Genomic DNA, 22,722 nt, shown 5'->3' on the forward strand with positions numbered 1-22,722 from the left:
AGTGCGCCAGCAGGGAAGCCCAGGTTCTATTTTTAGTGGACCTTACATAGTAAAATCCTAGCCTTGATCTCCTTAACTATCAAGCCTACCATAAATGTTTGATGATGAACAAGCCCATAAAAAGAAAATGCGTGAAATGAATTGAGGGAGTCAACGCATGCTCTGCCTTTTAATTACCAGTGGCTTCTGCTCCGATCCTGCTCCAGACTGGGTGCAGGCAGAGAGAACACTTCAATAATTTGGGGAGCAGGGTGTGGGTATTGCAGACAAATGGTTCTAACTACATTGTGATTTATGCTTTGGAAGCCAAATAGAGATGGAGGAAAGAGGAGCACCCTAGGCAAAAAGGGGGAAATTATCAGATAAATAAAAGCATTCAGGACACAAAAGAGAATGTAGAACAGTCTTGCTTTATTACTTTTAAGTAATAAAGAGCCTTTTCCTTGCCTTTTTGTCTTTTTTTCCCTTCTTTTTTTTCTTTTTTACAACATACATTAAGTCGTGAATCAGATGTTAGGGGGTGTGGAGATGGAAGGAAAATTGGTGACATCACAATATTTTTTACAACTTTACAACAAATATAAATCTGAGTTGGTTGCATCTACCAGTGTCTAGCAAGGGTGGAAAGCAAAGGCACACTCAGGTTCATGGACCCTCTCCCCACACGCTGTGGGGAGCAAAAGAAAAAGGGAAAATACTTAAATGCAGAAGACCAGCTCAATACCTGTGGGCATTTCAGGGTTAACACCACAAGTGATGGGTTGTGGGATACAGGGACTGGGGTGGAAGTTTGACACGGGACTCTGTAACACAGCTGAGGCATTGATGCCCGCACATGGGGACGAGAGAGCAGGTGTTGCACCTCAGTACTCCTGGGAGTGAAGCTTGGGGGAGAGGGTAGCAGGGTGATACATACCCACACCTTCCTAAGTTCCACATTTCTAAAGAAAATAGAAGGAAGAAGACAACATCTCTGTTCCTAGCAAAGTTTCATGGTTTCAGGGTACAGAGTTCACGGGGTGTGAACATTGATTCCACTAACAAAACAAACAAAACAAAAACATAACACAAAAATAACAAAAACCTATCCCGAACAACAGCAAAACTGCAAGGGGTGTTTGGAATAAAAGGCTGTGCACGTGCCCTTGCGACACGCCCAGGTCTCACTCTGTTTACGGAGGTACCACTTTTCACAGCCAATTCAAAATTATCCCCAACTGCCTTTTCTAGAAAGTTTTCTTTTTAAGACAATACTAAACCCAGAAGATCAAACTGGAAATGAAAAAGAGACAAAGAGACCACTAAATATACTGTTTAGCTGTTTTTAAAAAACCGATAACAACCAACAATGCTCACAGTTTACAGTATGTTGACAATTCTTTTGTTCGTGATAAGAGTAAACAAAAGTCCCTTGTGTGTGCTTGAGCTAATGAAAACCAAGGGGAAAAACACACGCCCGACCCCCTCCCCCTACAAACAATACCCGCAAAAGGATAAAGAAATTTAAAAAAATTAAAAACCTTTTGCCCCAGTCAACGTTTTTGTAGCATCCATTGTTGTTGGCCTTGTACTTGGAGTTACTCATTAATCACAGCAGGGACCAGCCTGCCTGCATCTATTTCCATGTCATTTCTTTGTGAGCATTGCACCTGTGTGCTGCGCACATGGCTTGGAGACTCCACCCAGGTGCTTGCCCAACCTCACTGCTGTGTTCTCCAGGCAGTGGACACAGCAGGAATGAGGACTGGGATGTTAGTCCCTTTTCTGCTGGCTAATGAGGATATCATCATTTTGAAAGGATCTGAGAATACAAGGGAAGCAGGGAGCTCTGGAGGAAGAAAGGAGATTTGCCACCCACAACACTGGGGTCCACGCTTGGCAGCATGGCCAAAGGGTGGTTGGAGTTGGCACGACCAGAAGAATGCGTGAATCAGAGGGTGTGGTGTCGCCCAGCTTTCCCAGGCTGCAGGATTGTAACCATCACCACTGCATTGTTCTTCCATCTGCTGGACGCTAATCTTCCAGAGGGCTGGACTGGGGGTGGGGGGAGGGAGGGTTAAATAAATATCTGCATTTATTTCAAAAGGGGGAAAAGTTGATCATAATGACAGTTTGCAAGTGTACACAACTCAGGGTGTAAGGCACAAATTTACATGTGGAAAACAGGCTATTCACAGATGTAACCCCACGAAAAACCTGTGTGATCAAACCATTAATTGATGCAAGGTAGCAGCCAGCATATTAATTAGTTCACACGGTTGGTGGATTTTGTTTTCTGTCTCACATGCAAAGTGAAATGAGATGGCGTATCACAAGCTGGTGCCTTCACAGAAAGTAGGAACCACTGACAAACCCATGTTGGCAGCAATGGGACGCGATGTTCCATTCTAAAAGTTCCTCTCCTGGTTGCTTTAGAAGTTAGGATCTGGAAGGACTTTTAAACTAATTACTCTTTTGCATGTTATAAGCCAGGGACCTGACCAGCAAATTTAACTGGTAGATTTAAATAAATATTCCCCTCTTAAGTTTTTCCTTTAGCTAGATATCAGTCCAAACACAAGCTCAGGATTCCAGCTGCAACTTACTTACTCAGTGAATTTATTGTAAAAATAAACTCAATTATTCCAGTTAATGGATTTCACGTTAAATAGTTTTAACTGTCAAAGGACTTTCTGAAGAGCTGTTCAGAGGACGGTATGTGGAGAGTCCTTTCCTTAAGGAAAAAAGCGTGAAAAATAAATAGTTACTTGCGTTAACGGTCAGGTTATTTCATTAAAAGAGAGGAGCAGAAATTTATGACATAGTTGCCCAACATGGCATTCATCTGCTATAACAGAAAGCTGTAACACTGGTGGGCATTTCACAGTATCTGCGCATAGTAAACTTCTGCCCTTGTTAACGTCTGAGTTAGAATTATCAATGAATTCTTTTTTTTTTTCTTTTTAATTGTCATGATTTTTAAAAATGTATCTGTGTTTTGCAGGTTGGAACGCTAGCCCAGTTGGGCAGCGCTTGGTGCAGTCATGGACACAATGTTGCAATTGCCGTTCACGCGCGTGTGTGTGCATGTGTGTTACGTGCGCGTGCGCGCAGACTTGCGCGCAGGCGCACACGCGGGGCTGGGTGGGTGGGTGCGTATGTGCTTTTGGCTCATGTTTGTGATGCTGATTGAAGTCTTTCGTGAGTCCGACCTGTTGCAGGGCGTGGGGGAAGAGTGAAGGAAGAGAATGGAGGTGAGTCCCGCGTCGCGAACCTTCACCGAACAGCTTGGCCCAATTTTCAAGAGCGCCCCCCCCCCGCCCCCCGCGTCTCAGGGGAGGACCCAGAGTCCTGGGCGCCGCCGCGGCCGTCTTGGTCGGGTGGGTACTCAGCAGCCGCGAACCTTGCTGAGCTGAGCGGGCGCCTAGCCTTTCCTGCTGGTTCGACACCTGACCCCTCCCCCAGGGATTATGTACACGCATCGTTGGGCTTCATGGAGGTGGAAAGGGGGGCAAAGGAAGGTTTGGGGGGCACGTCCGGCTTTAGCGAGGGCGTGCGCTTCAGCCCCGCCCGGGTCAGTGAGTTGTAGGCGTTGAGGCTGGGCTGCCTCGAAACAGTCACGGCCTGGCCCGAGGGCTGCGAGCTGTGCACCTGGATGGAGTCCACCCTCTGCGGGGCGGGGGGTGGGTTGTCTCCCCGGCCAAAGCTCTGGTTTCTGGAGAGGTGGGAGGAATTGGAGGAGTTAGTATTGTTTCTTTTGAGCGTGGCGGCCTGGTGGCTTCTCGTGAGCGAGTTCGTGGGGTAGCTCCTCTTATAATCAAGCCCGTAGGACGAGGAGTGGTGCATCTCCAGCCGCTTGCTCAGGCCGTTCTGAGACAGGGAGGCTCCGGGAGGACCCAGGGAGGCCTCCCGCTGGGGGACTTTGGGGGGCAGGCTGTCCAGGTTCTCCACCAGGTTCACCCCATGGTTGGGACTCTTGCTGCTGAGATGTTCCTTGATGGTCTTATATTCCAGGGTGGCCGCCTGGTCCTCCAGCGCCAACTGGGCCACCTCGCTCATTTTGGGCTGGTCCACGTACTCGTGCTGGTAGCCCTGCTGCGTGATGGGCAGCACGACCACGCTGGGGATGTGGCTGGGGGAGGCCCGCAGGGGCAGGTCGGTGGGGATGACGGGGGAGCCCATGGGGGGCATGTCCTTGGTGCAGGCGTTGATGAGGTTCTGGTTCCTTTCCCACTCGCGGCTGCCGCGGTTGGGCTTGCGCTTCTGCTGCAGCGTCGGGGTGGACTCTGGGGTAGGCAGGGCGGCCAGGTCCAGGTGGTGCTGGTCAGCCTTGATGAGCATCTTAGCGGTGTTGCTGGGAGTGGCGAGCTTGCCGTTGTGCATGAGTGGCGTGAGGATGGCCTCCGGCTTGGGGTCTTTGGACTGGGTGTCCCCAAAGAGGCCGCTGAGCTTGGTGACGCTGCTCATGGAGCCGCGGCGCGAGTGGGCGAGCTCCTTCTCCTTGCGGTGCACGGAGGACACGTCTTTGCGACGGTGATCACAGACGCAGTAGACGATGATGCCCGAGAAGACGGCTCCCATGACAAAAGCCAGAATGACCGCAATGGCCAGGAGGGTGACAGGAACGAGCTGGTCGTGGCCTTTGAGATAACTCTCCCGAATCACTCCTGCAAAATACATCGCATATGGTGTTAAGAAATGAAAGCAGACCGTGAGGCTGATTTTTGTTTGGCATGCACCCAGTTAATTAATAACAGTAATAAGTGAGAATAGCACCTCCGCAGAACTCGTCTTCAAGACACCGTTTGCCAAACGTTAACTAATTAATCCTCCCCACCCCACCCCCAAGTGTGTAAATGGACTTCAGTTGTTGCCCTCGTTGTGTTCTAAAAGTGTTTCCCCCTCTTTTCAAGTACAGGCTCTTTCTACTTTGCTTCACTCCATGGAATATGGAAGTTTTTCCTTTCCAACATTTATCCTTCTTTCCCTCTCATCTCTTTTCAATCCTCCCGGTCCTAAAACTGCGAGATATTTTGAGTCTGGGGGAATAGGCAACAATTTTATGCATGTTAAATGAACAAACTGCACATCACTCCAGGCTTCCAGGGACTTTGCTGATGACTTCCTGTGGGCAACATGGCCTCTATCTGGAGAAAAGCTGGTTAGCATTTCAACCAACTGGGGGAAAGACAGGGTGTATCATTTATAGTGTAAGAGAATAGCTAAAGTGCACAGATTACAAATATTTATGCTGATTTTGCATCACTTCTACAAGGGAGAAGAAAATCCCTTGCACACTCAATTTCAGATAAATATGCTAAATGTTTGAATGAAGCTCTTCCCTTACTTGAGCTGAAAGAATATTTAGAAAAAGAGACCATTTGGGCTCCTGTAGTGAGTTTGAGAAGTGTCAGGTATCATTATTACCGCTAGAGTTTGTTGTCACGGTGAAATTCTTCAGCAGAGCTAATCTCCTCAGTTTAATAAAAATTGTGTGGCTCTACCTGTCAATAATCTTACACTACGTAAACCAAGATGCCGTGTTTCTGAAGAAAGTGGCTTTCCCTGGTCCTGCTTAATTAGCCACCAAGCTGAGAGACTAATCAAATGCAAACACTGAAGCTTTTATTTTTTTAATACCAAGTGAGAATACACATCACAATTGTCAGATCTTAAGTGCTTGATGCAGTAGCTAAAAAAATAAAATCTCAAATACCTCAATTCCTGCCTCTGGAGAGTGAAAGAACATGAATACATTAGAGGCTCTGCATGGGCTGAGGAAATGTAAACATTGTTCCTATTATGGAAATGATAGTAAGACAGAAAATGTACCTTCTCTGGTCTCAGGAGACACATTTTTCATCGACTAAATCAACTCTTTCTGGAATATGTTTAATGTGTTTTACTGGCAGATATCAGTGGCATAGAATTAGAAAGAGATGAAATAAAAATCTCTATCCCTTCCCAAACCCACAACACACAGCCCTTACACTTCTGCTGAAATGCTTTGTGTCACAGCTGAGACCTTGAAGAAATGCAGCTTTGTCACGGAGTTTTTCTGCTAAAATATTTTGATTGGTGAAGCAGTGGTTTTAAATCTCAGAAACCTTAGCCTGAAGAAGAAAACGTTCTCTTTCTCTTTTCTTTGTGAACTCTCCTCCTCCCCCCAATTGTGACATCACAGTTGGTTGCTGTGGAAATGATTGTCCTGTGACAAAGGATTGTGACTTCAGGTGGGGGGATAAATAGAAGCAGCAAATATCTCTTGAGAAATAAAGATTCTGTGATTAAACAAATGCCCTTGGTAGTGAAGGGCAGGGGAGGTAATTCACCCCAGGGAAAAGATAGTAAGACACTGAATAATTTCCATATGTGACACTTGTCAAATATTTCAAGATTTATCTTCATGAACTTTTAAGGGGTAGAAACTGAGAAGCAAAAACGAGCCGGAAATTCAGCTGTAACTCACACCTTATGTGTTGTGGAGCTCCCCAAACAGCGGGGTGTCTTGTGTCCAAATATGTTTGAATACCTAGTCACCAAGGAACTGTGCCAATGAGAATTTCTTCCTTAAATTTGCATTTCCTTGTTGTAACGCTAAAATAGCAACTGATTTTCTTTCAATTTTGATTTTGAGTGGGTTTCTACTGAACATCATTTTTAACCACCTACATATGATGGTACAAAAAATGTACACCTGTGAATAAAATGGGTTTAATTTTGCGTATTGGTGATGTCACCGATGCGGGGTAGTAAATTTTTTCATAGCAGTGGGTATTTCGTGGGTCCCTTCCAGCCAACTGTATTTACGGGGGCTGGGCCTCCCCAGTAGATTCATATCTGTGGTAGGTAGTTATCTACAGTTGACTTTGGGATTTTACAATTTAAATTACCATCTCAACAAGAGAACTATAGAAAGCCCGAGGCTAGAGCAATCCATTTGTTTCCTTTATTGTTTAATTGGGAGAACTCCAAAATTTTAAAGTTTATCTATTGCTTCTTTACTTTTAGCTCCCAAATAATTTTCTTTCATGTCTGAAGGTCCTTAGCTGTCTTAGACTCGTGGACCCCACTCGCTCTTTCACTGGGAAAAACTCTTTTAGTGGATGATATTTGAGTTCACGTTTCTGATTGTTAACAAATCAAGCAGGGTCTGACCTTTGAGAAAAATAGTGTCTCAGATGGCTTTCTCTGGCTCATTTTGTTATGTAAATAGTGTCCTTAAAAATCTTTCTGCATATACATCCCTCTTGCTTATAGCTGATTCACTTTGTTATAAAGCAGAAAATAACACACCATTGTAAAGCAATTATACTCCAGTAAAGATGTTAAAAAAACCAACCAACCAAACAAAAAACCTTTGTGCGTTTCTTCGGCTTTGAGATATCGACCGTGAAGCAGGTGGCTTCCCTCATCCACCTGTGCACATTCAGAAACCCCACGTCCAAAGTTAGAAACAGATCAGAGATTAAGTTGAAAGTCAAGAAGATAAGACGTTAAAAGTTATTTTTGGAAAACACCTTCCAAACTGAAAGCTTTCTACTTATATCATGAAAAAGGGCAAATGATTAAATCAACTTTTTGCCAATGGTCACTGCACAGGCTTGAACACACCAGACTTGTCAGTGAGGCCGGGGGTAGTGCAACACTAGAGCTCTCCAAAGGCCTGGAGTTTTAAGCTCCCATTTACTGTTGGGTGACCTTTGGGCAAATGACTTAACGTCTCTGAGCCTCAGTTTTTCCCATCTGTAATGTGGGGTTAACACACTTAATGCCTTACTGTGTAGTTACAAGAATCAGTTTAAATAACGATTAAGAAAGAGCTTAAGTGCTGTAGTTTGCTGGACAAATCTAAAGGTCAGAGGAAGCCACAAAAGAGAAATGGTGGGTTAGTAGTTCACCGAGGGCTTAAGAGTAACAGTCATAGGCTTTGCCATTAGAATCCATTTGCTATAGGTCTCCCAGGGGAGGGATAGACCTCTTCTTTCCAGCTCCAAACCTTCGGCTGTCCAAATGTTGCCAAAGGGTTGCCAGAGGTCGATGAGGCAACATCGGTAACATGTACCTCTGTTTCAGGACTGCCTATAGGTCCTGAGTTTTGAAATAAGTAAAACAACAACAGTGGGAAATGTTGAGCAAAACACAGAGATTATACACTCCTAGTGGAGGAATAATAATCCTGCAGTCAGCTCCTTGAGGGCAGGGACCATATTTTATATACATTTATAATCCTAACCATCCCCAGGGCTCTTAGGTCGGACACTTAATAAGTGATTATGAAAGAAATGGGTTTGCAGTACATTGTAGAGACATGTTTTTAAATGGACTTCTAAATATGCTGGGTCATCTTTGGAGTGACTATGTATAACCTTGCTTCTGAAATCACAGAAACATATCTCTAATCATACAACAGAATATAATCATACTAGCATCCATTAGGCGAAAGAATCTATACAGGTGCTCAGTATGTATTCAAAATAATAATAGGATAAACTTTTTTAAAAATGAAAAGACATGTGTTCTGGGATAATTCCACAAGAGAGGGTAAATGGGTTATTTGTAACAACTGAGTGCGCCAGTAGAATTGACTAATTCAGAACAAATGCGTCTTTACAAAGGGCTGGGGCTGGAGGAACATCATTGCTTCAGATGCTGCGATGAAACCCTGGGGAAGCGGAGGGCCTTTGTAGGGTGGTATACTCCCTCCCCACGTTCCCCCACTGTAGAGGGGGAAAGTTGGCTCCAGCCTGGGCTGTTGAAATGCCTTCCTCCAGCAACCCCTGGGCCTTCTGCTGTCACCAGTTGAAAATGGGGCGTTAGTAATGAAAACAGTATCTGAAAACCCCTCTGCACTGATTAATTCACCAGTCGTGAGGTGCTAAATGGTTATTCTTTCCACCTTCCTATTGCAGGAAGCAAGACACACAATGGCGTAGAGATTTCTCTGAAATCATGCCTTAAATTGGCAGAACTGAGAAAGAATAGAATATCCACTTTTTTTTTTTTTCCTCTGAGGTGAGAGAGTTTTCAGATGCTGCTAGAAGGAGGTCTCGGAGGGGCAGTTTGAAGCTCTTTAGAGGCTGAAGCGATGAAAAGATTACGAACAACCCCGCCCTCCAGGCCCTACAATATGTAATTCAAAATAAGAACAATTATAAACTGCAAAATAAGAGGAAACCCAACACAGTTCTGACTTTTCCTACGATGACTGTATCAATGCACTCTGAAATTTCACACATCAAATTCTTTATTTAAATAATGGTTTTTGGTAGCTCGCGGGTACTCTGCTGTTGTCTCTAGTCTGCACAGGGAGCCCAGCGCCAGCCTCTGGGACAACATACCTCAGAAAATACGCTCTCCTAACTCAGGGCTCGATGGTGATGTTCTTGGTGCCTTGACTGTCACTCTCCTGGACTAATAAGGTTTTGGTGGCAAGCATCTTGCAGCAAACATTTACTAAGCACAGATGAAAGTACTATGCTGGGTTTTGGGGAGACAAAGGTGAAGGAGGCACAAACCCTGTGATCCAGTCGGGGAGAAGGTAGGTGCGCACACATCAACTACATCCAAAGTGCGGAAGCGTCATGAGATGCATTGCTTCTACCTAATATGGATGGGCAAAGGCTTTATGTAGGAGGTGACGTTTGAGCTAAGTCTAAAGGGTGCGTAGGATGTCAGCTCAAGTGGAGACAGCAACAAGAACCAAGGCATGGAGGGGAGGAAAGTGAAGGCTGTGTTCAGTAATGGCCAGTGGTCCAACTTCCTTCTAGTCTCTTAGCTGTAGGCACCAGCCTCTCCGCTGCATTCGCACTTGCTTCTGGGCTTTCACACAGGCTGCTCCCTCTGCCCGGAATATCCCTGCTTACCTCCCATCCCACTGACCTTCTCCTTTAGGTCTCAGCTTACATGAGGAAGCCTTCTCCAACTCCCTCAAGCCAGTTTAGCTCTTCCTTCTGTAAGTGTCCCCAGAGCTCTGCACCTCTCTATCCTAAAATCATCAAGGAGAGATTTCCTGCTGAACCCCCAGGCATAAAGGTGCTCAGTAAATAGCTGTTAAATAAATAGTAAATGAATGCATGAATGAATGAGTACTTGCAGGGGAAAACTAGGAGTGAGTGCTAAACACCATTTGGAAGCAGGCTGTGAAAAGCCATGAAAGTCTGAAAAAGATATTTAGAAGACATGTCAGTTTTGGAAGGAAAGTTATTGGTTAATTTACCTGTCATTTCAGTGGTCTTCTTGCTTGAGAAAGCTGACCATCGAGTCAGAGCAGGGTTCAGCTTACTCTGTTTCACATTGAATCCATTATTGAAAAAAATACAGGCTTCAAAGAGTCAGTACCTTTGCATCAAAAGCACAGCCAGTCTACTTGAATTTATTATTACTGTTATTAAAATTAAGACTCTGTCTTCAACTGTACTTATCCCCTGCATCATACAGACATACCTGGGAGATGTTATCTGTCCTATGAAAAAATGAAGCCAAACAGACCAAGAAAAATACATGAAATCGATTGCACCTATTTGAAGTAAGTCCCAAGGAAGAGCCCGACCCATCCCCATCCCAGTTACCTTGCTAAGTACGTGAGGCCTTGGGCAGACAGTACCTTGAAATGGTTAAGTGCACACTTTCCGCTCTCACCCCTGTTCACTGGACTGCCTGTGTCAGAGCTGCTGTGATATGATGGATGTGTCTGTCGCCATAGTGAAGTGATTAATAGGCATCTGTGTAAAGCGGACCTGGTGACCACAAAGGCAACAAAGCCCCTCTGTGTCCTTTAGAGAAATATGCAAAGGCAAAAAGGAGGATGGACATTTCCTCCATCGTAGAGCCGGAGTGGGGTTCGTGTTGGGCCTGAGAGCTAAGAAGGATGGCAAAATACCAAGAAAAGCCCTGGAGTGGGAGGCCCTAAAAATAGACTCTTGATTCTGCTTTGTAGTAAGACAAGCCTGTAATTCCCTTGAAATCCTCCTAACAACTTGGGTGGATGGAATCTAACAACCCAATCCTTCTTGTTTGAAAATCTTATTGCAGCAAAATGCCAGCCTCACAGTCCTGCAAGGCAGTGCGAGTGAATGAACGAGTCCCGGGCCAAGCATCACCCTGCTAACCACAGAGGGCCTGCTGTAATCCCTATGAAAGAGAGAAAAAAGCAGATAGGGGGAAAACCCTAACTGGAGACAATTTATCCTCAAAGCCACACCCCAGCCCACAGAGATGACCACACGGGAAGTGCGGTGGGCGCTCTCTGTGGTTATCTCGGCAGGAAGCAGCCTTCTCCTTGTCTTACTGCATAATGCGAACCAGATGGCTTAGAAATGAGCTGAACTGCCAGCAGCCGTGGAAATGGACTCAGAGTTTATAACTCAAACTTTCCTTTTTCTTTTATTTTCAATTTTTTTTTTTCCTCCCCCTGGCAGGCTGAAGATTAGGTGCCGGGAGGGGCCATGGTCTTCAAGATGTATCAAGTTCATGACTGACCATGCCAAAGTAGAGGCAGCTTCCTGGCGGTTTAATATCCTCAGTTCAGAAGCTATTTTAGAACTCATAAATTGAAATAATACTGACTGTGGCTGTCTGCAGATGAATCCACTTCCATTTCTATCACCTTTGAAATTGATACATTTTTACTTCTTGTTGGGATGCCATCGCAAGAGGGAACGGGGGAATGAGCATACAACTTCATTTTTCCCTCTGGGCCAGTGGGAGTTCTGGGTTCACTGTTCCTCCTCTGCTCCACTGCTTTAGACCCGGCACTGCCAGGGGGAGTGCTACACCCGGAGTGGAGATTGAGGTCTAGACCGGGGGTCATGATGAGATCGTTTAAAAAAGCCATGCTCTGGAATGTTGATCTGTGGTTCCATGTGTTAGGACTGTCGCTGTCTTTGTAATGACTATTTCAGATGGGCAAAGTTTTAAGCAGAATTTGCATGGTTTATCTTCCTTCCTTTTGAGGCTTTCTTTCTAATAAGGCTAGAAACCCAACATCTAAATAGGTTTTGAAACCAGACAAAGCATTTCTGTTTTCCAGCTTCCTGGTCCCATCTGCCTTTGCTCTCTTAAGAGGCATCAAAGCTACAAAATAGGGAAGTGGATCTCCTTATAAAATTGTGAAATTCAGGTGATTCTTTGGATTATTTGCAGTGCTTTGATTTTTTTTTTCTCTGCCAAATGAAGATAAAACAAATATGAGGAAATAGGTTTGTTTGAATATTCCTAAAACTTAAACTTGCTGGAAATATAGTTCTTGGGATCTTGGGTTATAGATGGGGCTGGGTATTATTGGTTAAGAATGTAAATCTTGAGGTCATAAAGACCTGGGTTCAAGTCTTGGATCTATAAGTAACTAGCTGTATGATCCTGGGCATTGTGCAGGACACATGTTAATGCTCAATTAATAATGTAAGGGGAGTGTTTCTAGAATTTCTGACAAGTTACCTGCCTTCTGCATGGTCTCAGATAGGCTACCTTAATGGAACGCTCTGGTTGGGTACAAGTGTATTAGCCAAGAATGGAGCAATAAGGATTTAAAAATACAACAAAATCTTGGAAAGTGACCTTAAATAAGAGCCCATACAACTTGGAAGGTGTCCTAAATCAGTAATACTCAGCGTCAGCATCACCAGGAACTTGTTAGAAATACAAATCCTTGGGTCCTCCTCGGACCTTCTGAATCTGAATCTCTGGAGATTGGGTTCCGAAATCTATGTTTTAATATGGCCTCCAGATGACTTGTATGTTCACTGAAGCTTGAGAGGCACTGCCCTAAATGATATGAATAATATTCCAGAAAACAGCATCAAGGTGTTATGCTTTAAAGTCCAACCCCAGACACCCCTGAGGCAGTGTATAGCCAGACTTTCAAAATTATTTGTAAAAAAATGAATAAATAGTCTTCCTTGATGTTCACTGAAGCGTGACTCTTTAGTGGGTCTCGTGTATGACATTTTCTTGCAGTTGCCATATTCTGACAAAGAATACAAAATGGATAAGGTTTTATTGGAGAGACAAACACATCCCTAACACTTTCCCTTGGTACCTGACAAAAGCTTGACATATGGCCTAAAATGTTGTACCACTACTTCCGTAACAGAATCAACCCAATATGCCAGAGCGAAAAGCTGCTGGAAAAATGCACATGGTTTCTTTATTTGCCTCAGCATAAAGACAGGGGAATTGTTGATGCTCCCCAACTCTGTCGCAGGGGCCATCAGGTAGTGGGTGGTACTAGAGAGCCCAGTCAGGACTGAGTCCCAGGGACAGAAGAAGCAGAAGCTTGGTAGGAACTCACTATTGAATAGAGCAACCTCCTTTAAAGCTTGCATCACATGTCACCTTGAAGTCAGCTCCACTCAAGCAATGCACAGCCATCAAGCAACATCTGATAATGACTCAGGGGATCTTTTCCCTCACCCCTCCATGATCAGACAAGAGAATAAGAAACTCAGCAAGATTCTTTTCCTTTCTTTTCTGGATGGAAGGAGGGACCCGAGCTCATGTTCATTCCCCATATTAAGGTCCTGCTTTAGAGTAATAAAAATGCCCGGTACAAAAGTGCCCTCAGCGGAGCTCCGTGCTTACACATCTGCTGAGTTGAACTGAATCTGCAAATCCATAGAATTACATAAGACATTTTAAGTTACATTAAATTTCTGCTGTGTGCTTTTAAATCATGGAGTGCAAGACCCATCATCACTTACGGTGTATTTATTACCTTAACAAAATGTCAGATGATTGTGTCCAGTGTTATCTATTATTTAAGAATAATAAGAGGCTGTAGGACTGGAAACAACAAGCTCTGATATGTCCAAAAGCTTAGGCATAACGCAGTTTGCTGCCTTATAAATTTCTTGACATCGTTTTCCCTTCTAATAAAGCACTGTCAGTGGTGACTATACTGAACTTCCATTATTTCTATACAGTTCATAATGGCTGCCCCTGCCTTTAGCAAAGAAATCTAATTGCAGATACTTATTTGAAAAAGAGTGCATCTTTTAAAAAATACAAATTTTAAAAATAATTGCATTGGGAAGTTCCTGTTATCCCATTAAAAAGGAATCTCTTCACAAAGATAATGCCCAATTGTAGACTTACAAGAGCTTAAGAAATACTCATTAAGGATGACAGTCCTTCATACCGCCCATAATTAGCTTTCTGACACCGATTAAGAGCTGTGTACTCTGTACCCAGTATATGTGAATTTATCCAACTGCGTTTCACTAGTAGACTCCAGGGCCTTTCTACCACTAAAGTGCTGGGAGACTGACCTCTGATACCGTTCTTGCAGGTCTGCTCAGGCCCGCAGTGCAGTCCACGTGCTTTGCAGGACTTCACCTGTTTATTACTTGCACAGCCTGTGTCTCCCTGGGACCAGCGAGTGGACACAGCTCTTCTGTCCTCTTTCTCTCTATGGCAATGGCATGAATTATGTATTCTGAGCAACTCTTGCAGCTTTTAAGGCCATTCTCATGTATAATGTCAAGAAAAGAGAGGCTGTCCGCAAGAGATTTCCCGGTTTCCACTCTTTTGCCCTTGCTAGACTAATTTGTTGGTGGAGCAGCGAGGTTTGCAAAGTAAAACTTGTGTGTTACAAGCATTTTTTTTTAACTCCAAGAAACGAGGCTATCAGAAAGACAGTTTTGAGACAAAGCTAATATTATTTTCCCATTATTACACATGCTCCAAGATATATGTCGACTCTTCACAATTCTATTGTTAGGACAAAACAAATTTGAGATGAACACAGTGCAGCTGAACCAATTAAAGAGCACATTTTTTTTTTTTTTTTTTTGCAGTACGCGGGCCTCACACCGTTGTGGCCTCTCCCGTTGCGGAGCACAGGCTCCGGACGCGCAGGCTCAGCGGCCATGGCTCACGGGCCTAAGCCGCTCCGCGGCCTGTGGGGTCTTCCCGGACCGGGGCACAAACCCGCGTCCCCCGCATCGGCAGGCGGACTCTCAACCACTGCGCCACCAGGGAAGCCCTAAAGAGCACATTTTTAACTACACCAGATGTTCAGTTAATATGATCATGCCTAACCTAGTCCCTGTAGTCCTTGAAAGTTCCATTAAGCTGTCAGAAAACTTTGTCATTTGTGTGTGTTTTTGTGCAAAAGATAGGAGGGAATGGAAAAAAAAAAAAAGACTGAAGGAAAAGGGTGGGAGCAAAATGAATTCATGTCAAGGGTGATGTGGCTTGAAAAAGTGGCTACAGATTAAAGTAAGTAGCACTTTTAGAAGGTGAATTGATTTTTTTAATACCCCAAGGTTTAAGTTGCTGATTTTAAAAGAAAAAATTAAAGTCTCGATAATCATAATTTAAGTTCTTCATTTTTTTTGAGAAAATGATGTTAGGCGAAGAGAAAAGGGTTTAACTGGTATCTCTAGGAAAGAACATTCAAATATTGGTGTTCAGATTCAGGCAGGCAGGGAGATGAAACAGCTTTCTACATGGCTGACATTTAACTATTGTTTTTTTGCGGTATGCGGGCCTCTCACTGTTGTGGCCTCTTCCATTGCAGAGCACAGGCTCTGGATGCGCAGGCTCAGCGGCCATGGCTCACGGGCCCAGCCGCTCTGTGGCACGTGGGATCTTCCCGGACCGGGACACGAACCCGTGTCCCCTGCATCGGCAGGCGGACTCTCAACCACTGCGCCATCAGGGAAGCCCTGACATTTAACTTTATTTTTCTTCTACCCTTTCCACAATAATCTCATCAAGACCTTAGATAAATGCAGCAAGTTGTCAAGAGGATGCAAAATTAATTAGATCAAATCTACCTCTCTGCCCGCACTGCTGAAAGAACAATTACAGCCGACCACGTGGGCATCCTCCCCGCCACACGCTCACAGGGAAACTTGCATGTCTTCCAGTAGAGAGCCCAGCACCTGACCTCACAATCTATCATTTTCCTGGGTGCCTCAAAGAAAAGCCAGAGACTGCAAATAGATTCCTTTTCAGTAGGTGATAAAGAAATATTAATTTAGTAAACAAATAAATGGTGGCACCCTGGATTATATTAGCATTTCTTTCTCAGCCTCTCCACCAATTTCAAAATCTGTTCTGGATGAAAAGTCTGCCATGTGCCCTGCACCCCAGTGTTTTAACTAAAGTGATAGAGAAGGCCGAGTCTGGAGTTGAGCTTGCTTGGGGCTTTACCTAGGATAGAGCTCTTAGCTTGGCAAGGATCATCTACAGAAAATGCCAGTGATGTGTGGAAACACACTTTAGATCCAAAATTGATGCAAGATTCCACTTCCCAAGCTTATTGTGTGTACGTGCAATTAACCACCTAATATGATTGAATAATCAATTTATTATATATCTGTCATCTGTCAATCTCTTGACCTCTGTATTTCCTTCCCTACCACCCATCTTCCTTCATATCACCCACTGCTTACAGGTAAAGCCAAAACCCCTTAGCGTGACTTTTAATCTCAGTTCCCTTTCTGGCCCTTTTAAATGCTTCTCTTACTCTCAGACTTCACTCTGCCCCACTGGTAACCAGGATGTCACCTGTGTGTACCCCCTGCTAAACTGCAAGCTCCTTGAGTGCAGGGCTTATGTTGGATCAGATCAGTGTGTACTGTAGCATTCAGCAGAAGGCTTATGTGTAGCGCATGTTTGCTGAACGTCTGTTGAATGAACGAAGAAAGAAGTGAACAAACGTTGCCACTTTGCCTTTCTTTGAGACTAGGGTTATTGTTACCATTATTACATTTTCTCTTAAATTAACTATTATTTTCTAGTGCTCTGATTCCAGTTCATATCCTTCAAAGTTGTGGAAATGAGAAATGAAAACAAAGGCAGCCGTATAATTGAAGAAGAAAAATCACCCCATATAGTTTACATAACTGTTGATAAAAACCTGAGGTTAGATTAAAATTAGAAAGAAACAGTTTTAATCATACCCTTGTTTAGGAACAGTTTGACTTCTAAGCCTTCTTCACTTAAAAGTGGTGTTTGGAAGCTTGCTTTCAGTGATAATTTTTAAAATTACTCTAACATATTTCAAACGCATATACAACTTTTAGTGATATTTCTCTGGAATTAAATACAATGATAATATTTTTCACAGGATGAAATCTTTAATTCCTCTTATATGGGTTATTTTAGATTTTCTAACAGTTGAAGGGCAAATGTAGACTAGAGATTAGATCTTATATACTCACTGGAGAAGTTATCAGCAACCTCTTCAGTAGGATTGCCAGGTAGCAAATAAATATACAGAACTCCTGGTTAAATTTCAACTTCAGATAAATAATAATGTTTTAGTATAAGTATGTCCCGTGCAGTAGGTGGGGCATACTTATACTAAAAAATTATTCATGGTTTCTCTGAAATTCACATTTAACCGAGCACTCCATTTTATGTAGCAACCCTACTCTTCTGCCTCCAAATAATGGGCTTCTACTGGTTCCCCATAAATATTCTTCAGACTCACTCTAAACTTTCGGAGATTAAAATAGCTTAACAGAGCATAACAAAAATGATAGTAAGCCTTTATGGGGCAGGTTTAGCACAATTTACAAATTTAAAAATATACTAATGGACTAAATTTCAAGAATTGTATCTTCATCAGCAACAACAGCAACTTAGATGCCAACTTTCTTATGAACTTTGAAAGATACTTTTCCTCTAACCCTCAAAACCAGAAATAAGGAAACTCAGAGCTTCCCCGGTGGTGCAGTGGTTGAGAGTCCGTCTGCCGATGCAGGGGACACGGGTTCGTGCCCCGTTCTGGGAAGATCCCACATGCCGCGCAGCGGCGGGGCCCGTGAGCCATGGCCACTGGGCCTGTGGGTCCGGAGCCTGTGCTCCGCAACGGAAGAGGCCACAACGGTGAGAGGCCTGCATACCACAAACAAAACAACAACAACAAAAAACCAGAAATAAGGAAACTCTAATTCAGAAGCGTTGTTGGAACAGCAACCAGTCCCCCATCTCTTAGTGTTCCCTGGCCCTGACCGTGCATGTTCCTACCAGGTTGAGTTAGTCGTCGATTGTTAGGTGGAAGTTGCAGCCCTTTGTCCCCCCGCTAGCAGCCCCTTCCCCATCAAACAGAACCCCTCTCAACCCCCTTCTCTGAGTTCTCTTCCAAGACGGTCCTGTTCTACCATCACATTTAAAAATGGCTGTGATACTATAGGTTTTACTAATAAAACTATGCATATTACCATGGGGTTAAGTTTTTTTTTTTTAAATAAAGCTCAGAATGTTCAAAAAGAGCCTGAGTTTGCCAGCATTTCCACAAAACTTTTAAATATGAGTCCTGTACCAGATGTACCTCACTTCCCTCATCCTCCCTGTCAAGTGATATATGACTGCTATAGTATTGGCACTGAAGGGGACGACTAAAGGGGCAGAGAAGCCGTTTCCAAGTGCTATGTCCTTGATGTGTTCAGCCAGGTTGTCTTCAGTTGTCTAATATCTTTTTCTAAAGTCTGCCGTGCACCGTTTTGCCTTGTTCACAGAGACAATAGCGGTTGTAAAGGCTTTTTGGTGCATTTTTGCATCTTTGTGTGCTTCATCTGTCTCGCAGTTTGATATTTCTTGGACAGGAACTATGTCTATCTCTAGTTTAGCCTCTAATTCCTTATATTGGCATCCAATACTGCGCTGTAGAGCCAGTAATAAATTTTGCTTGAAGACTCCTCAGAAAACATTTTTGTTATGTAATGTTACTGAAGAAACGGCAGAGAAAATGCAGTCCAAGTTTAGGAGTCAGGGAAAGAAGAGAATCTTATTTTTCTCCCTTTATTACCGTCATCAGCAATAATTTTCTCTGTAAATAAGATCACCTGCATATGACTTGATAGGAACCAAGAAATCACTTTCCCCATTGGGAGAACTGAGATACTTTAAAATCCTTCATCCATTAGATTTTAAGCGTTGCAGATTGTTAAAACACAGAAGCTGTCGGGCCAGGCTCTGTTACCAAATATACTCTCTCAAAATGGGATTTCCTAGCCTGTTCATGAAGAAAGCCTGGCTCTGTGGGTTTGGGACTCAAAATAGGTAAAGTTTGAAAGAGAGAAAAGGGAAAGAAGGGTCAAGTGTAGGTTACTGCCAAGTCAGGGGAACATGCTGTAGCCCAAGAGTCCTTACAGATCTCAGAAAAGTAGGCGGGAAGCAGAAGTGCTGGAGGTAAACTTCCCCGGGCCACAATTTGGGAAATAATGAGCTGCTGTCTACACTTGGATGCTCACTGCTGGTCTGGAGAATCATCTCGCCAGATGCTTAACAAGCCTAGAATGACTAATCTCTTTTTAGTCTAAATCCATTTTACTCTCAATTCCTACTTGACCAAACTTCTCATCCCTAATCGCAAAGCTCAGTAGTTGGAAGAGAAATCAGAAGAACACCAGGTCGTATAACTGCAGGGCTCAGAGCCCAGCTAGAAGATAGGGCCATTATTCAGTCTCGTTCTTCCAAATGCCAGAAGCACAGTTTTGGTCTAGGTTAATCATCACTGGACTTTTTAAATTGCTCCAGGCCAGAGTTACCCACACTTTACTCATCAGCTACCAATGCTACAGTCCTAGTGAAATCAATGAGCCTCACTTACCATGTTATTTACTTTTTATACCTCTGTGTCCCTATACTTCCTGAATTAGTAGTTACTTAATATTTAAATTACCTTTAAGGTGAGTTTCCAGTGGAAACTTTATATAATTATCATAAATGGAAAAAAGTGTCACTTTTCATAAATAGAAGGTAACCATAAAAATAAAATTAACTGAAAGCAAAACAATGTTTGTTCCAGCTAGCTCCAGCTGCATGGCAAAGCCCCCGATCTCAAGCCTGTTCTTTCTCCTCAGAAGGGTAGTAGCAAGTTTCTGGAGTTGTTAAAGCACCAAACTGAGACTTTTGCCTTGACATAACCAAGAAGATGGAAAGAGAAATGAAAGGGGTGTTAACTTTCCACCACATGATTCAGTATTCTTGAAGGCCATGGTGTCTCTGAACCATCTAAATCAGCTCATGTAAGATGTGACATGTCCTACTTGGAGGCTGTGATGCCTTTGAGGAATAAATAATTGACTGTAGAGAGGATTGTTGATAAACTCTATGATTTATACAGTTCCATTCAGGATTGTCATGCAGTGTGGCCAGTATACTCATCATTCTTCATAGACCTTCTGAATCTTACCGGAATGTTATTTCCCAAACTAAAAATTGCTTACAAAATAGCTTGTACATTGATTAACATATATTCACCATTTGCTGTACATTTTAGGTTAAATTATTCATTTGATCCCTAATTTAAATTCTGTTTCTACATCTTTTCCTTGTCTGTAATGACATCTTCTTGACTAAATATAATAATGTGATAATATCTTGTTTTAAAGATTTCCCAAAATATATAAGCACATATATAAGCTCTGGCATTTCCAATCAAATGGGAACATTTTTGTATATATTGACTATTTCATCAGTTTTTTGAGAGCTCACAAGAACTCTAGAAAATAAACTCTGAAGTAGGGGATTTTCTTCTAATCTGATTTATTCTTGTGTCTTTGTGGCAGTGGTCCATGATTACATTAGACATTTATGCTACACAGCTCTCTTGGCAAATCTGTCCCTGGCTAATTTCCTCACCTATCTTGCAGTCTTCTTGGAAATCAGGTTTTGGAGGATTATTGCTTTTGGTCAGAAACAAGAGGCACAGGAGTGGCTATTAATTCCCAGTATTGCTTAACCTAGAAAAGAAAGCTCTTATTTCTCTTGCTGTGGGAAGGAGATGAGGGGAGACAAGCCAGATCTAAAAATAAACTGGATTTTCTTTCTTATTCGTATGTAATTAGAGCCCCTTTGTAACTACTCATTACCACCTCGATAGTTATAGGATGAATAAATAATATATATTTTTAAATGTGGCAAAACCAAGAAAGAAGTAGCCAGGGCTGCTTCTAATTTATCAACTTGGTGATTAAAGGGCTGGCTCTAGAGGCTCCAGACATCTAGGGAGCCAGAGATAAAACAGGGCAGTTGGCTGTGTTTTTACTAATGAATCTAGGGCTTGAAAGATATCAGGCAATTTTAAAGAAAAGCAGCAAGGACAAGAGATATTAGACAAGGCCAGTAGGGTAATGAAGGACAAGGCCAGTTACTGAGCGAGAAAATTACTTCATTTTCTGTGATAATACTTGTGTGTGCTTTGTAGCTCTCTTCTCACGCTTTGTTAGTATGGCTGTATATATATATACGTACAGCATCGGAATGCTACCCCCAGTGTAGAAGGAAAGAGCCTTGGAACGTTCCGCAGAGGGGCAGAGGGCTTGGGTCTATTATTTTGAAAGGGGGAGGCTAAGAACAATGGTAGCAGAAGGGGGTTAGATTGCAAGGTGAGGAACAGTGCTTTGACAGAACGTGAGGGACGCACAGGATTAAATCAAGACGAAAGACACAGCAAGGAAAAGAAAGAAAAAGGCAAGCAAACATACTCTGGAAATGCAGAACTGTTTGGAGGATGAGCTGGGACCCGGAGTGGGATCAACCCAGTGGTGCTCAACATTTCTGCGGAGCAGAGCTCTGGGCTCGTTTGCTCACTGGTCTTTTTTCAGCAGCCAAAGTGAAAAGGGCATGGGACACTTGACTCCTCAGCTAGCTGGTCAGCAGACACATTTTCTGCTTAGTGGTAGAAAATGTGCGGTATTTTACAAACAGTTCCAGAGTATATTTAGCTCCTAAAGCTGGGGCACACAAATGTCACATTCCCATAAGACAATTGGCCCAGTGAAAAGAGCACCCACCAGAGGCCCGCAGAAACCCCATTAAACTCTTGCATCCCAGGAGGTGCTGCACACCCGGATGTGACATCATTAAGGCACCCACGTCAGGGAATGGAAAGAAGCGAGGGGATCACAGATTGGGTCAAGTTAAAGGACGTAATCATGAGTCAGAAAAGAAACAAGACTTTTCCAACGGAGAAGTAACGCCATCACCAAGTCATACCACACAGTGCTTGGCAAAACAAAAGTTCAAAATAAATCATGAACATTAAACAGAAAAACACTTCAGAGCAAAATGGAAATTAAAATCATAAAAAATCATGACAAAAGGAACATCAAGCTACATTACTTTTTTATTTTTAAAGTTTCTGCATAACAACTCATTGTCATTGCCCTATCAAATACACACGTAATCAGTTGTCAAAAATGAAGCTCAAATTTGACAGGGCAAGGCAAGGAGTTAATAGCACGAGAACAGTGATCATGTTAAACACCCATGCAATCACCTCTGCCACCATTGTTTGACAGTCTGTAGACTGCTTCCAGCTTTGTCAATATTCATAATAAGACCCAAGAGGATGAACAATGCCGAATTTTAAAATGATCTGTCAAAGTGTTAATTGGACTCTTTGATAACCTCCCTCCCTCGGGAGAGGTAACGATTGGAGAAAATTCACACCATCCGTCTCAGTGAAGCGAAGAGGAAATGACTGTAACCAACAGCTAGATATTTGGTTGACATATTTAATGCTTTACTGGAAAGGCTGTTTGGTTTTTCAGAAAGTTGCAGTGGGCAAATACAAAGTGATTTTTACTGTGTTGTCTGTTCTTGAGAACTCGGCCAAGACTAACACATCTGCGGTCGGGAGCCACACAGAACAAATAATGGCACATGCTAGGGCTGGTGGCCTGCTGGGATAGTTCTGCCCCGTCACGAATTGGCCTGGTGCTTTCTTGTGATGGTTAAGAGCAGGGATCCCACCAATTTAGAGGCTGCTGAGACAAAAGC

At 43.2% G+C, this 22,722-nt stretch overlaps 1 protein-coding gene and 1 pseudogene across 3 annotated transcripts in view; both read right to left on the bottom strand.

The window, feature by feature from the left end:
* Positions 1-391: 391 nt before the first annotated feature.
* On the bottom strand, positions 392-1,981 carry LOC115860226 (uncharacterized; annotated as a pseudogene).
* SEMA6A (semaphorin 6A) overlaps positions 1,309-22,722 on the bottom strand; it is a 128,845-nt gene continuing 107,431 nt past the window's right edge. For all 3 annotated transcript variants that reach the window (XM_060296139.1, XM_030869826.2, XM_030869825.2), the window contains one exon: positions 1,309-4,646. In XM_060296139.1, coding sequence (XP_060152122.1) covers positions 3,448-4,646 — 1,199 coding nt within the window. In that variant the 3' untranslated portion in view covers positions 1,309-3,447. The remainder of the gene's footprint in view (positions 4,647-22,722) is intronic.

The sequence above is a fragment of the Globicephala melas genome, chromosome 3 (assembly GCF_963455315.2).
Source record: "Globicephala melas chromosome 3, mGloMel1.2, whole genome shotgun sequence".
In the NCBI taxonomy this organism is placed as follows: domain Eukaryota; kingdom Metazoa; phylum Chordata; class Mammalia; order Artiodactyla; family Delphinidae; genus Globicephala; species Globicephala melas.